At 40.1% G+C, this 16,426-nt stretch overlaps 2 protein-coding genes across 2 annotated transcripts in view; one reads left to right on the forward strand and one right to left on the reverse strand.

The window, feature by feature from the left end:
• Positions 1 to 5,101: 5,101 nt before the first annotated feature.
• Positions 5,102 to 10,844, reverse strand: hpda (4-hydroxyphenylpyruvate dioxygenase a). Its single transcript, XM_040014600.1, has 14 exons — positions 10,753 to 10,844; positions 10,503 to 10,529; positions 10,223 to 10,285; positions 9,806 to 9,910; positions 9,674 to 9,716; positions 9,493 to 9,575; positions 8,207 to 8,296; positions 8,005 to 8,111; positions 7,654 to 7,731; positions 7,220 to 7,382; positions 7,049 to 7,120; positions 6,815 to 6,937; positions 6,596 to 6,712; positions 5,102 to 5,434 (listed from the first exon to the last, which is right to left on the reverse strand). Exons 1-14 carry the CDS (start codon positions 10,753 to 10,755, stop codon positions 5,321 to 5,323), a joined length of 1,188 nt encoding a protein of 395 aa, XP_039870534.1. The 5' UTR covers positions 10,756 to 10,844; the 3' UTR covers positions 5,102 to 5,320.
• A 1,556-nt stretch (positions 10,845 to 12,400) lies between these two features.
• mtmr4 (myotubularin related protein 4) overlaps positions 12,401 to 16,426 on the forward strand; it is a 43,070-nt gene continuing 39,044 nt past the window's right edge. Inside the window, exon 1 of the mRNA XM_040014604.1 lies at positions 12,401 to 12,504. The gene's annotated coding sequence lies outside the window, so the exon portion shown is untranslated. The remainder of the gene's footprint in view (positions 12,505 to 16,426) is intronic.

Genomic DNA, 16,426 nt, shown 5'->3' on the forward strand with positions numbered 1-16,426 from the left:
AGGTAACACAGTTTGGCAAACATAAAATAGTACTTTTGCACCAACATGGTGATTCCCAAAGAGATATTAGCTGAAAACTTGTTGTGTAGATTTACCTTATAAAAATTGAGGAAACTGAGCAAGTGGAGGATGAAATAAGAATTAGCAATCTACCGCAGATGGAAGAGGTATCTGAAAGTCATGTCCTTAAGAAATCGGGGGAGAACCCAATAAAAGACCTGACACAGAACAGGATACACCTGGGCCTTTAGTTGATCCATCTGCTATTCACTGCTTCATCATTAAAAATCTCCATGGAAGCGTGGCTGTTGAGAAGCCATTTATGACAAAGAGAAACAGGCTGAGGTAAACTGCTAAATTAAAAAAGAACTGTACTGAAAATCAGTGGCAACAGGTCTGATGGAGTGATGAAATTTGAAATGTTTTAGTTCAAATCACAGTCCTTCAAGATGCATGAATGACATTCCAACTATTCCTGAAGACTATGCCAAGAAATGACAAGAAAGCTTCCCTAGGAGAGTTCAGGTTGTGCTGAAGAACAAAGTTGCTTGTACAAAAATATTGACTTTCAAGCGTTTTAGACTTGTACAAACTCTGTTTTTGCCTTATAAACTGTGTTTCCTTTTATGTTTGCAAGTTTCAACAAATCACTACAATAGTTTCCCATTTTTCCTATCAAAATATTCAATTCAATTTTATTTATATAGTGCCAAATCACAACAACAGTCGCCTCAAGGCGCTTTATATTGCACAGTAGATCGTACAATAATAGATACAGAGAAAAACCCAACAATCATATGACCCCCTATGAGCAAGCACTTTGGCGACAGTGGGAAGGAAAAACTCCCTTTTAACAGGAAGAAACCTCCGGCAGAAGAACCAGGCTCAGGGAGGGGCGGCCATCTGCTACGACCGGTTGGAGTGAGAGAAGGAAGACAGGATAAAGACATGCTGTGGAAGAGAGACAGAGGTTAATAACAGATATGATTCAATGCAGAGAGGTCTGTTAACACATAGTGAGTGAGAAAGGTGACCGGAAAGGAAAAACTCAATGCATCATGGGAATCCCCCGGCAGCCTACGTTTATTGCAGCACAACTAAGGGAGGATTCAGGGTCACCTGGTCCAGCCCTAACTATATGCTTTAGCAAAAGGGAAAGTTTTAAGCCTAATCTTAAAAGTAGAGATAGTGTCTGTCTCCTGAATCCAAACTGGAAGCTGGTTCCACAGAAGAGGGGCCTGAAAACTGAAGGCTCTCCCTCCCATTCTACTTTTAAATACTCTAGGAACAACAAGTAGGCCTGCAGAGCGAGAGCGAAGTGCTCTGATAGGGTGATATGGTACTACAAGGTCATTTAGATAAGATGGGGCCTGATTATTTAAGACCTTGTATGTGAGGAGCAGGATTTTGAATTCAATTCTGGATTTAACAGGAAGCCAATAAAGAGAAGCCAAAACAGGAGAAATATGCTCTCTCTTTCTAGTCCCTGTCAGTACTCTTGCTGCAGCATTTTGGATTAACTGAAGGCTTTTCAGCGAGTTTTTAGGACATCCTGATAATAATGAATTACAGTAGTCCAGCCTGGAAGTAATAAATGCATGAACTAGTTTTTCAGCATCACTCTGAGACAGGATATTTCTAATTTTAGAGATGTTGCGCAAATGGGAGAAAGCAGTCTTACATATTTGTTTAATATGAGCATTAAAGTACATGTCTTGGTCAAAAATGACTGTCTTTAAGACATTCCTGCAGTTTAACTAATTGGTGTGTGTTATCTGGCTTCATGGATAGATAGAGTTAGGTGTCATCTGCATAGCAGTGAAAATGTAAAAATACTATGTCTTCTAATGATACTGCCTAAGGGAAGCATGTATAATGTAAACAGAATTGGTCCTAGCACTGATCCCTGTGGAACACCATATTTGACCTTAGTGTGTGAAGAGGACTCTCCATTTACATGCACAAATTGGAGTCTATTAGATAGATATGATACAAACCACTGCAGCACAGTACCTGTAATACCTACAGCGTGCTCTAATCGCTCTAATAGGATATTATGGTCAACAGTATCGAACGCTGCACTAAGGTCTAGCAGGACAAGCACAGAGATGAGTCCACTGTCAGAGGACATAAGAAGATCATTTGTAACCTTCACTAAAGCTGTTTCTGTGCTGTGATGAGCTCTGAAACCTGACTGAAACTCTTCAAATAAACCATTCCTCTGCCGATGACCTGTTAGCTGTTTGACAACTACTCTTTCAAGGATTTTTGATATGAAAGGAAGGTTGGAGATTGGCCTATAATTAGCTAAGACTGCTGGGTCTAGAGATGGCTTTTTAAGTAAAGGTTTAACTACTGCCAGCTTGAAGGCCTGTGGTACATAGCCGATTATTAGAGATAGGTTGATCATATTTAAGATCGAAGCATTAATTAATGGCAGGACTTCTTTGAGCAGTTTTGTAGGAATGGGGTCTAAAAGACATGTTGATAGTTTGGAGGAAGTAATTATTGAAGTTAACTCAGAAAGATCAATTGGAGAAAAGAGTCTAAATGAATATCAATGGTACTAAGAGTAGCTGTAGATAATATTACATCTGTGGGATGATTATTACGGTAGTAATTTTTTCTCTAATGATTAAAATTTTATTTGTGAAGAAGTTCATGAAGTCATTACTAGTTAAACACTAAAGGGATAGTTGGCTCAACAGTACTCTGACTTTTTGTCAGCCTGGCTACTGTGTTGAAGAGAAACCTAGGGTTTGTCTTGGTCCTGAGTCTGACTCAGTGGTTTTGGTTTTGATTATTATCTTATGTTTTAGGTTCATTCTTGTTGGGAATTTCTCATTCTCAGGTTTTGTTTCTGTTTTGTATTTCAAGCTCCTTTTGTTCTGTGTCTCTGTGCCTGCTCTGGTCCCACATCTTTGTGTTCCCTCCCTGTTGCCATGTCTTGTGTTAAGCTCATGTCTGTGCATACCTGTTGTATTTCCTGTTTTTATTCTGAAGGTCTCCGTCTCACGTGAATGTTCTAAGCTTTACGTCTGTGTCTCGTCAGCCCTGATTTCTCCCAGGTTTGTTCCCCTCCTGTCTCCCATCCTACGATTAGACCTGTGAATATTTAAGTCCTGTGTGTTCTCCTGCTTGTTGCTGGTTCATCTGTGATGTCTACCCAGAGTCTCCTTGTGGTTCTGCTGGGGTCCTTCCTGTGTTCATTTGCATGTTACTCCGTGAGTTTTGGTTTCACTTTCATATATTTAGGTTTTCCCCGTTTAGGTTTTTTTTTTTTTTTTTTTTTTTTTTTTCTCCCTGTCCTTGTCATCTCCACCTTAAATAAACTTACTCCTCATACCAACCTCTGCTTGCACTTGGGTCCTCACTTCACGCTTTAGGCTATGTGTTTGAGAATTATATCACGGAGTCAGGTACTTCTGATTTGAGGCCTTAGTTTTCACCGGAGCTACAGTATCCGGAGTCGTACGTAGTGAGGAGGTAAAATTATTAACAAGATGATCGACCTCTGTTGGAGTAGCGTTCAGGTAGCTGCTCTGCTCTATGTTGGTACAGGACATTGAAGATGATAACAGTGGGTGGATTATATTCTTAAACTTAGTTACAGCGCTTTCAGAAAGACATCTACTGTGATGAAGTCTATTCCCCACTGCTGTGTAATCATTATCGTAAATGTAAATGTTATCAGGAAATGATCTGACAGGAGAGTTTTCAGGAAATACTGTTAAATGTTCAGTTTCTATGCCATATTTTAAAAAAAGATCTAGCGTGTGGTTAAAGTGGTGGGTGGGTTCTTTTACATTTTAAGAGAAGCCAATTGAGTCTAATAACAGATTAAATGCCATGTTGAGGCTGTCACTTTTTTGCATCTACATGAGTGTTAAAATCATGACAATAATTATTTTATCTGAGCTAAGCACTAAATCAGATAAAGTCTGAGAAATAAGACAAACTCTGTGTAAGGCCCAGGTGGACGATAGATGTTAACAAGTAAGACTGGTTTCTGAGTTTTACAGCTGGGATGGACAAGGCTAAGCATCAGGCTTTCAAATGAACTAAAAGTCTGTCTTGGTCTTTCGTTGATTAATAGGCTGGTGTGAAAAATTGCTGCCACACCGCCCCCTCGGCCTGTGCTTCGAGATTTCTGGTAGTTAGAATGAGTCGGGGGTGTTGATTCATTTAAACTAACATAATCATCCAGCTGCAACCAGGTTTCTGTAAGGCAAAGTAAATTGATTTGTTGATCAATTATTAAGTCATGTACTAACAGATACTTGGAGGAGAGAGACCTAATATTTAATAATCCACATTTCACTGTTTTACTCTTTGGTTCAGATGTGGATACTGTATTGTTCTTTCTTTGTGATATTTTTTTTTTTTATGTTTAAGTTGTTTGTTGCTGGTTTTTAGTTTGTTTTTTTTGTCTGTTTGGGAGCTGACACAGTCTCTATGGACATGGGGTTTGGGGGGGGGGGGGGGTGTAACAGGAGGAGAGAAGCTGCAGAGAGGCGTGTAAGACTGCAGCTAGTAGTACTGTTGTTTCACCTTGAAAAGCAATCTGCATAAAGCCTAAAGTGTAAGAAGGACATATGATCAATCCTGGATAATGCTTTTAGTTTTTAGAGGGATTGCATGCTACTACACGCTCAGCTGGCTCTTTGGCCTCTTTTCCACTCTTTGTGCAAAGAAGATATGAAATGAAAAATTCATATCCCACATATTATAGTATAAATAATGTGTGCAATTGTTCCTTTGGTACTGTTGTCTGGTTATTTCTCTCTGCCTCACTATACTAAATCACACTTTAAGTTTATTTGGAGCAAAACAGAGAATTCTTTTTTTTTTTAAATTTATGTACATATCACAGTGATGTTTGATTATATTTCTTTTGAATTTCTGTAGTAATAGTGGTGTGTCGTACAACCATAGTACCTACACACATAGCTATGTACGTAGCTAACTGTCTCCTGGCTGTGGTTCAGCATGAAGATGTGAGCATGTCAGTCTTCACAGCTAACCCTCCACAATAAAGCATAGCAGTGTCAGACTATTCCTTTAATATTTGAACCTCTATTTACAAACCACATATGCCAGCCCACATGAACATTTGTTTCTTTATTTAGCCAAACACCGTGCAATCTCCTGACAGCTAAAAGCATATCTGATAACACTCTCAGCTTGTCACAGTCAGATATTCAACACTGCGAGTGTTTGCTGTGCTGCAGTCGTGGTGGGTGTTGTCGACCGCCTCTGAAACGTACAGCCGAGTAGATAAGAGTCCCAGTGTGGCGTGGCAGCATCAGACGTCAGCGGATCAGTAGAAGGCTTCGGCCTGCCCTTTGGGTGTCAGCACAGTGAGGTTGCCCCTGGCGTCTTGGTCCTTCTCAATAGCCTCAAAGAGAGACTTGAAGTTTCCTGCCCCAAAGCCCTGGTGAAAGAACAGACACACACAGATGGCTAATTACCCAAAGATCTACCTTCTTCTGTGTCATTTGTTATGGCTCTAGGGAATCTTCTCTCAGACAACGTTCAGGGTGTTTAACGCTTTGATGTTGGATCACAAATGGTACATAAATATCCTCCCAAGGTTCAAACATCTCCTCTGTGACAGCAAGCTGCGCTCACCGGGCGCTCGCAAATTAATCATGTAAATATTTTCACAGATAACCCAAAAAACAAAGATCAAATGTTGGTGGTTCCTCTGAGAAATTCTTTGCTGTGGTTCAGATGCAGTTTCTCACTTTCATGCATTGTATCCACATCTGTAGACACCGGAGAGTGACAAGATGAGCGTGTTCTGACAAGCAGAACGGGCGCCAAGTGTTATGAATTGAGTGCCACAGGGTGCAACCCAATCCAGAGATCCCCCTCGCTGTGAAGCAGTGAGCCTTTTAATCTGCATCTGTGACAGATTTACTGAGCTTTTACAAGTACGCTGCTCTTGTAGCATTCATGCTGGGTGGGAGCTGTAAACAGGTGTTCTTCCTCAGGTTCTTGAAGGTGGCAGAGGCGTGAAACAGAGCCCTAGGCCTGTAAATCCCACCAGTAAAGGCTAGATTACCTACGCATACTGGGCACAGTGGGCAACTGTCCCAAAGGTCTGGTCCCTTCAAAAGCCATATTTCTATTCAGTAAAAACTTTATCAGAAGTTTGCAGCATTCAAAAACTGCATCACCTGAGAGAGAATTGTCAACATGTGGTTTCAGTGGTTTTAAATGTGTTTTATGTGTTATAATCACATCACTTCCATCTTTTGATATAATTACCACGCAATAACTCTTTGAAAATAGATTATTTACATCATAAAATGTCCCAAAAATAGTCTAAAGGACTTTTTTTTTTTTTTTTAAATATTCAAAAAGTCAATAACCAAAAAGTGCCATAATGAAGCAAAAAAATCTTCAAGTAAACCGTGAATTCGGTCCAAAAAAAACGTATTAGTCAGGGTTAAGTTGTGCCCAACTAAAATATTTGCCCTCCATACTGATGGGGTTAATACAGGTGTGGTATGAGAGGTCTTAGATATAGCAAAGCTCTACTCTCTGTTTATACAAGTTATACCAGTAAACTGCCTAACTGGTCACTTACAAAGTGGTTATGTCTCTGAATGACCTCCAGGAAAAGTGTTGGTCTGTCCTGCACAGGCTTGGTAAAGATTTGAAGGAGGTAGCCCTTGTCATCAAAATCCACTAAGATTTTTAATTCCTTAAAAAGAAAAACAAAAGATCTTTTAGATTTAAAGACACAAAGAAAAAAGAACAAAAAAAAAAAAAAAAAAAAATCAGCCATGCCAAAAGCAGTCCTCACCTGTAAACGGTCGAGGTCTTCAATTACTTTGATTTTGGCAGTTTTGAGTTTCTTCCTCAGGGTGTCGTAATATGTGTCAGGTGCTGAGAGGAACTCCATCCCTCGGGCGCGCAGGTTCACTATCTATTTAGTGACAAGAACAGAGGGAGGAAAAAAAGACGAATCTAAAACAGGCCCTGCAAGCATGAAGCTTCAAAATAGCCTGGAGTTTTCCTTCTAATTACACAGACTCACAGATTCAATAATGTCCGATGTGTTGAGGGCGATGTGCTGAACACCTGGCCCCCCGTTGTAGTCCACGTATTCCTGTGAGGACACAACACAGGACATCACACACACATTTTTGTATCAGACCCCTCGGGCTGCTGGGATCCATGTCACAGAGCAAACCTCTGAAAGCCTCACCTGGATCTGCGACTTCTTTTTCCCCGTGGCAGGTTCGTTGATTGGCATCTTAATGGTCTCTTCGTAGTTTGTGACAACTATAGACTTCAGCGCACTGTACTGTGTGTGGATCTGCTTGTCATCGATTGACCAGAACCGGTGAAACATCAGACATTTCTGGTACCTAGAAATTCAGGAATACGAGCTAAGCAATACTAATCATTGGAGCTAAAAAGGAACTACATTTCCTCTTGTTCCTTCTTTCTTGGAGCAATCTTTGAATTTTGTGGAGAAGTCATTTTGTATGAGGGCTTGCTGTTTTGAATAAATGCACCAACATTTTACAGTAACAGCGGTGGAGCGACTGCTTGTGGTGTTTGTTTACTTTGTCCTTTTGCCCTGTGTGTCCGCTGCACCCGCAGCGAGTGTACGTGCACTGGAGACAGGAGACCTACCAGTCTGAAATTGGCACCATTTGGTCATCTGGCTGGTTTCCCACAATGTGATCGATGAAGTTCAGACCTGTTGGTGGACTTTGAAAGAAAAGAAGAATAAGCAGTCAGGCTGCTTAATGATATACAGATGTGATCAAAATACACATAATCATGTTTTGTTGTGATTTTATGATAATCTTTTAGTCTATAATTCCACAGAAAAGGGAAATATGTACTAAAATGTTATCAGGGACTGACAGTGGTGAAATCTAGATTCATCTTACTTCTTCCATGTGTATGCACAAAAAACACCAGAGGGAAAAAAAAGGCACAGGTTGTAGCAGATGAGGTGGTGTTGTGGGAGAGACTCACAGATTAGCTAACAGGGGATCTCTAAACAGAGGCTCTTTGTAGCTCGGCAGGAAAAGGCCCTTGTAGGGACTTAGGTACTCGATGAGTGTGTGTGTGGTATCTCCATACTGAGGACAAAACATTTGCACAGCATTATTATTGGCTTTCAGTTTCTTCAATGTATTTACACAGGGCTTTCTAATGTGAGTCACCCTTTATGTACCGTCTGAATCACTGCAAACTTGACCCTCCCATGGCTGTCCTGCTCCACCCAGGGCTCCTTGACGACCACAGCTCCTCGCTCCTTGGCCGTCTGTCATTGGAGAGATGTCAGGATGGGTGTAAGATAACGGGAGTTTGCAACAACTGTGTGTCTGTGGCTCCTGGAAGCCCTCCAGTGGCCAAAGGGAAAATATCTTCCTAAGAAGCTACAAAATGGTGGTTCAGAGAGCAAAGGCTGTTGATCCCTGCAGTAAGTAAATGGTAAATGGCCTGCATTTGTATAGCGCTTTTCTAGTCCCTAAGGACCCCAAAGCGCTTCACACTACATTCAGTCATTCACCCATTCACACACAGGCGATGGCAAGCTACATTGTAGCCACAGCTGCCCTGGGACGCACTGACAGAGGCGAGGCTGCCGGACACTGGCGCCACCGGGCCCTCTGACCACCACCAGTAGGCAAACATGGGGTTAGTATCTTGCCCAAGGATATTTGGCATGCAGCCAGGAGGCAGCCTGGGATCAAACCACCAACCTTCTGATTAGTGGCTGACCTGCTCTGCCACCTAAGCTACAGCCACCCTAAGTGCGCGTTGATTCGGTATCTTTGCAGCCACCTGATAGTCCACACGGCAGTTTATGGCTTGCCTGACCTTGTCTGAGGTAAAGAGAGTTCACAGGAGCAGCTAAACCTCAAGGCTGCAGTAGAAGTTGTCACAACACTGGCCTGTTTACCCCAATTTCAACACACTCCTCACCCCATGTCAGTATATATAGTATGAGGTAAGAGGATTAAATCTCAGTCACAGAAGTGAGCTAATGTGAGCACAGTGGAGCTCTAATTATTTACTATCTCCTAGTATTATTAATATGAACCTCAGACAAACAGTGGATCAGTGCAGCTACTCTATATTACCCAACTTTTGTCGGGAATTTCCCAACTTTTGGCACAAGCATGTAAGTTTTTATCTTATCTTAGTCTGGATAAGCAGAGACTGAAACTAACAGATAAAAAATGAAACAAATCACTGTCTCTTTATGGCTAATGTTGGTTTACCGTGTAGAATTATCCACAATCGTGTACCACAACCAGTTGCACAGTTCAAGGGACACAGAAAAACACGGAAATTTAGAGTGTTGTGCGAAATTTCTGTGTTCTTCAGTTAAGCCAACTGGGACAGGGACTTTTTTAACCCCACAGTATCAAAAAGTTGTTTTTTTTATTTATTTTATTTTATTCTCACGCTAGAAAGATTTAAAGTTTAACTGAAAACAATCTGTCATCTTACCTTGAATAAGAAGTCACAGTCCTCCACTTGGAAGGCAATGTCTTTAACTCCGTCTCCATGTTTAACTAAGTGTTCTCCCATCTCTGGGGGGCAGAATATAAATGATTTATAAAGCAGAATATAAATCATACCGTCATGTCACCTTTTTTATAATCTTAAGTGATCTGATGAGAAAACCTGCCTTCATTTCCAGGATTCAGAGCAGATTCAAATGCAAATATAATCTGTGAGGAGAGAAGAGGAGTAGTTATGTTTTTGCACTGAGGGTGAGATCTTCTGCCAGGTTGAACACTGTGAACGTTACTGTTCGTACCTTATTCTGTCTGATGACATGTGACACCACCTCTCTGCTGCCAGTCTCCAAACCCTTGTAGGCCAGGGGCTCGAAGCCCAACTTATCACAGTAGAATGAGGCTGCCTGTGAAGTAACCACACTGTTACTCTGATGAAATCTAACGATGCGAGACGTACTGAAGCTAGGACATGCCACAGTGTAATGTGTAGTCTCACCTGTATGCTGAACAATAATCCACAATAAAACTGTTTTTACTGATTATTCTGTTTATTTATTTAATTAATTTGACATTTTATTTTTTTCAGTGCAACCAGCTCTCTGACCTGTATATGAGTCTGTAGAGGCTCAAAGTCAGCTCACAGATGGATGATACGGTAAATATTTGAATAACTAACAGTGAGCTTCTGGTCATGTGTAGAGGGTTTGGATACTGACCTGTTTGGCGTTGCCGACCCAGAAGGTGATATGATGGAACCTGACAAACCTTCCCCTTGCAGGCTAGCAAGTAAAAGCAGAACTCAAGATTGACATTGGAATGTGTGCAAATTCTTCAGGTGACAAGTAACACAGTAACCAGTTATAATGGGTAGTTGAAAAATAACTCTGGGATGGTTTCTTTTTTCCTGCACCAATTAACCAGCCGTGAATATTACGCAAAAACACAGTAGCACACATAACAAAACATCAGACACCACAGAGAAAATATTAATCTCACCTTCTCTCCTTTGTCTGTGTAGCTTGTCTAAGAAGAAGGAAAAGAGGAAAATCATAATAGCTTCATTAACACGCGGTCAGCAAAAACCTGCAGTCAACTGATCTCGTATTTCTAATGTGACTTAATTGGTTCTTATCTGCTGAAGAGGCCATTATCTCCACAATTACTCAGCTGTGGGAAGGCCCAGAGTCCCACAACTGACAGCATCTGCTCATTATAATTGGCTTTGATTATAGTCGAGTCTCCTTACCATACTGCGATTTCAGATGGGGCTTTGCTCAAGAAGAGAAAGATTGGAAATCAGGGCCAAGCCAAAAATGAGCAGATAAGTACTGACCTGATGACCAACTGTGATTGGTCCTTTGGGGTCTACACCCACCTGTCCACCTCCTCGCTTCCTGAAACTTCGGCAGCAGTGACCCAGGTTTTGGCACCTGTCCTGTCATTTTTGTGTCTAATCAGTGTCTAGTCCTTAGTCATGTAGTCGTCATAGAAACCTAGACATAATAAACAAAGCCAGGGAAAACATTACAGACACAGATCTTTTTCTTGAAACTAAACTTACCACTTGCCACTGAAATAAACAAACAAACTTTTAAAAATGTATTATTTAACTGAGGCTGATGAAAAGCTAAAAAACAATCATAATGCATCCACAGTGTGCAGAACTGAACTGGGAGTTCTGCACTAAGTAAAGATGCGGTATTGTTAAAGGTGAGGATAAAAAATATTCCTGAGTTTCTGAAAGCCCTCTGTGGTTTCTGACTTCCACCACCAGAGGGAGCAATATTGCCGGACAAAATAAGCACTTACTGTAAGATTAGTGTGTGCCAGCTTGGATGTGATGTGATTTGAATTACTGTCTCCATACATTGTGCTAAGAGTCATACATTTACATGTTATACATTTACTGAAAACAGATTTTCACTCAGTTTTTTTTATTTTTGCATTAAGGTATGTGGCAAATAAACCATCCCTTTAAACAAGCATATACTGTAATGTTTATTTATCGATCTATTTATGTATTTATATATTTAGGGTGCTTGTAGTGTCTTGGGTGCTTCAGGATAACTGTGCAACTAACTAGTTGCATTGGTCGCATGATTAAAGGTTTTAAGTGTAAATTTAAAGGGTTGGTTGTTCACGCTACAAATTAATCAATACTTTCTAATTATTCTATTTATTGAATTAACCATATTTAATATCAGATATCAAATATATTCCAATATAACTCACATCTTACAGCTATTTATTAGATTTATAGTGTACATGCTTACACTATAAGCAAGAGAGTAATGCATTGCGCAATCTCAGTCTTACTGTTCACTCTACTTTAACGTAATTGCATTTTTATTCTCTGTGTTTTGTTTTTTTTAATTATTCTCACCCTATTAGGCCTTGACTATGCGCCTGTGGCACGTATGTTTGACTATTTTGTTTATTTATTGTAGACTATACTGTTTTTATTCTTTATCCTGCTGCTGTAATACAACAAGTTCCCTCGTGTAATCAAAAGTTCCCTCGTGTAATCAATAAAGTATCAGTCTATTTATTTAAATAGCTATATTGCAAATAAATTATTTCGTTTGATTTCTTATTTTAAAGATAAATCATCGATAGTTCAGTTAAACAATCAGCTCAAGCGTACATCTCGCGTGTTCCGCTAATGTGAAAACCCTGCTACGTTCCAGCTGGTGTGTGTCTGTGTGCCGAGCTCACGTACTGCACGTTGTTTGTGTGCCTCCAGTTGGTGCCGCGCTGTGATTTTCTATTGGTGCGCTTCAGGAGTGTAGTGGCACCTGATTGGCTCTGCTGTGGGCGTGTTTGACCCGCTGGCTTGTCTGCTCTCAATTCTCATTGGTTGGTGAGAATTCTGCAGCGTCGTTGGTCTCCTAGTGCTCGGTTACCTACTCGATTATTGGTTGCGGCTTTTGTCATCGGGCGAGAATGCGGAAGTCGTGCAGTCTACTGAGTCACCGTTGTGACAGCTGATTGTTTCTGAGTGAGTAACTCGATTTAATTTTTTAAAATGAAGTAACTTCTAAATGATATATTGTATGTGACATGTTCTCAGGCCGTCAGACTTGTCTCGAACTTGTGGACCTTGAGCGGTTTTGTCGTTTTTGTGGGCAAATGAGCGAATTTTAGTCACTAGCCTGTATCAGTGTTGCTATCCGGTAGCTAGCACAGTGCTAACATTTACGCGCACACACGCACACTTTCGGTTCACCAACTAATCGGCTCCTAGTATAGTGCCAGGCTGTGCTGGGGCTGTGGTCCACTTTCACTTTCACCATACGTTTTTTTTTTTTTTTTTTTTTTTTTTTTTTTTAACTTCAGCCTCCTCGTCATCGGTTCACACCTGTTGTGTTGTCACCAGTCAAACCGGTCACCTGACATTTAAATGGAGCTCACAGTCAAGAAAGCTGGAAATTTCTAGACCGTTTATGATCAGAGGAAAAACACCCCGGAATCCCCCGCTGTACTTGGAAATTATTTTTATACGGAAAGTAAAACCAGCTCCCCAAAACAAATGGCTCTTATTGTTGTCACTTCCTGATTTTTATTTTTATTTTTTAATGTTTTTTTTTTTTAATTTCCCCTCAGTTTACATCAGAGCACTTTTTTTTTTAAATTAGCAGCCTATGGAGAAGTGAAGAAACTAGTACCTAGCTTTTCTTCAAAATGTACTTCTGTAGCTCGCACTGCTGCATCACAGTGCTGCTTTTGTTTCGCTAGCAGTCCACAACCTAAAGGTATTAATTTTGCTGTCACACGAGTCAAAGACAAGATGCTCACAATGCTGTTTTTGGTTACTAGATGTTTGTCCTTTTTGCTTGATGTAAAGTGGACATACAAAAGCTCCATATTTTTATTCTTGGCCTGCAGTAGAGTAGCTTTACGGGATTCCATTTAAAATGATTCTTATTTATAATACTGGCCCTTGGAATAAACTGAGGGACTGCCCCGTCTTGAACAAGCTGCTTTAGCTCCCCTGCCTTTAAGCTAACTCTATTCTCATTGGTGGATCATGCAAACAAAGAGTTCAGTGTTTGAGTTAACCATATTATGGTTATCTCATTGCTATGACATAATACGGGGCCAAGAGCAAAAAAAAACCCCCCTGAAACAGAGTGTTTAGAGGGAGAGTGTTAAACATGAGGTCCAGGGACCAGAATTGGCCAACAAAAACTCCAATCTGGCCTACTGGACAGCTTTGGGTAAAATGATGGACGGCATAAACTTTGGCCTTTCAGCTGTAACTTGGACAGGTTTTCCTGTTGATAAATACCTCCCACATGACCATTCATACTACACTAAAGTAATTAAGTAATAAGAAGTTAGTAGTATGTGAGTAAGGTTAACAGTGAAATAATCTACTGTTTTCGTTTTGTTTTTTATTGGGTTTTTTTAAAACAAAGAAACAAACAAAACAATGGTTCCACAGTTAAAATAAATAAATAAAATGGGACATTCTCTGTGACGAGAAGCCTACTTAGAATTAAAGTGGGCTGCGTTTGGCCCATCATGTGAAATGAGTTTGACCTTTCCGAATCAGAGGAATGTGAAGCCTAAGCTTCTGGCTCATAGGGATTATCTATGTAAAACTTTGCTCATGTTTAATCCACATCTTTAACGGTAAATATTGACAGAAAATAAGGGAGAGCGTTACTTAAATTTGTTTTGTCAAAATTATTATCAGGTTGTCTCTTCTTGAGTAGCTTGTAGACATATTTGTGATTCTTGCATGGAGCTTTTTTTGTTGTTTGGTCAGTTTAGTTTTGATTTGGTCTTTAGTTTGGAAATGGGTTTTGGCTTGATTTTGAGTAATTCCAACTGTAATGATCAATTGTGAAATAGGGCTGCAAAACTGGACTATTTTCATCACTGGCTGAGCTGCAGATTAGTATAAATTTTGTTGCGTTGTGGAACATGGCAACATAAAAATTTCATAATTTTGAAATTCCAATCCTTTAAATTATCTTGTTCATTTGACAAACAGTCAGTAATCTAGAAGATAATTTGTTTTCAACACCCAATAATCTTCTCAGTTTTGAGAAGAAAACAATTGTGTCAAAAGGACTGACTCGTTTTTGTTTGACCACCTTATTGATTAATGAATGCATTTCTGCTTGGTTGCTGTCATTGCTCGTTCCAAATATGAAGGACAAGAATTAATCAGACTTATGTGTTCAACAGTATACTGCAGTATACTTCAGTGCTTCCTTAAATGTGTCCATAGCGCAGAGGACTCAAAGTAACAAATGATGGCCTTGAATGATACATACTTTTGTTTCCCCATTTCACGACACAGTTCCTGATTTCATCCTTTTTTGAGATCTTGTTACATAATCTGTTTTTGTTAACCAGAAAAATTCAAATCATACCACCCCTTTAACTAATATCAACTACATACTATATAGTTCTTTGACTGTTTTTAACTGAGCAGTGTCTCAAAACAGCATTCGACATGCATAATCATGCACATTTCTGACAATAGGTGTGATTTGTACCTGGAATTAATTGTGACATCACCTCCTTATCTTTAATATCAAAATAAACACTGCCGTTTGTGGAATTTCAGTTTTGATTTCCGGATCAGTCATGTCAAACATCTCTCACCGTCAGCACGACATTACCTGAGCTCAGATGCTGCCTTCAGGGTAGGGCTGGGCGATATATCGAGTTTTTAAAAAATATCGATATATTTTCATACGAGATATAAGATGTGACAATATCCTTTATATCGATATAGTCTATGTTACGTTATAATTATACTTGTGGAGCCACAAGTTTGCCTCTCTTTCGTCCACTTTTGTCTCTACACAACGTTACTCGGCCTCACCTCTCCTTCACTGAATACAACTCCCCCTCCCCCATAGCTTCACCTGCAGGCAGCGACCAGATGGACACGGCAAGTCTCCGTTAGCGAGTTGTGGGGCTGGACGGCGTCAACGTGTTAGCGAGCTAACCACGCTAACGACATGCAGCCCACAGAGGCTGCACGGCCTAAAATCCTTTCATTTTCTCAAAAGTTGACAGCGCGCCTTATGTATGAATTCTGGTTGTGCTTACTGACCGCAAACCGATTTTAGGTGGTACACGGCGCTCAGCAATCTGTCCAAAAATGTTTTACGACTTTGGTAAGCTACGGAGCTGCAGCGCTTGATGGATTGTCGGAGCATTACGGCTACCGTAGTCTGGAGCCTTGCGGAGTGATACGTACTGTGCTTCGACGTAATATTACCGTATTGTGTGTGTATAAGGACCATAAATGGCACCTGTTAAGAGACATGGTTACGAAGCGGATTTCAAACTCAAGGCTGTCAGTCACGCAGTAGAAGTTGGGAACAGAGCAGCTGTGAAATCTGTCTTTGTTATTATGCTCAGCGTCTGTTAGTTTACATTTTGACTGCACAATTATGAGCTTTTTGTTATGCACAAAAACAACATTGTTTTCTTTTATTTATGGAGCATGATTATTTAATAAATGCTGATAATTTATTTTTGAGTAATTTCTTCATGTAAATCTATGCTGTATGTAAATAAAAATGCCTGTGTGACATCTGGGACACAGTGTGACTAAGAACTCTCTTTTTGTTCTTAACTTATGGCTTTAAAAAAATATCGAGATATATATCTTATATCGCCACCCAGCTAAAAAATATCGAGATATGAATTTTGGGTCATATCGCCCAGCCCTACTTCAGGGTAATATTTGTTGTCACAAGCATTTCCCGTACACTGGTGTCAGTGAGTGAGAAGGTATTTCATCACAAATGTAGTCGGTGTTTAAATTTACAGCCTGCTTGCTTTCAGTTTCACAACCCGGATGGTACATGCTAACATTGCTGCACTCAGATTAACTGTAACTGACATTTATATTTAACCCTCAATCTGCTTTGAACTATTTCTGTCATATT

Source organism: Simochromis diagramma, unplaced genomic scaffold, assembly GCF_900408965.1.
Source record: "Simochromis diagramma unplaced genomic scaffold, fSimDia1.1 OVJJ01000676.1, whole genome shotgun sequence".
NCBI classification, from domain to species: Eukaryota; Metazoa; Chordata; class Actinopteri; order Cichliformes; family Cichlidae; genus Simochromis; species Simochromis diagramma.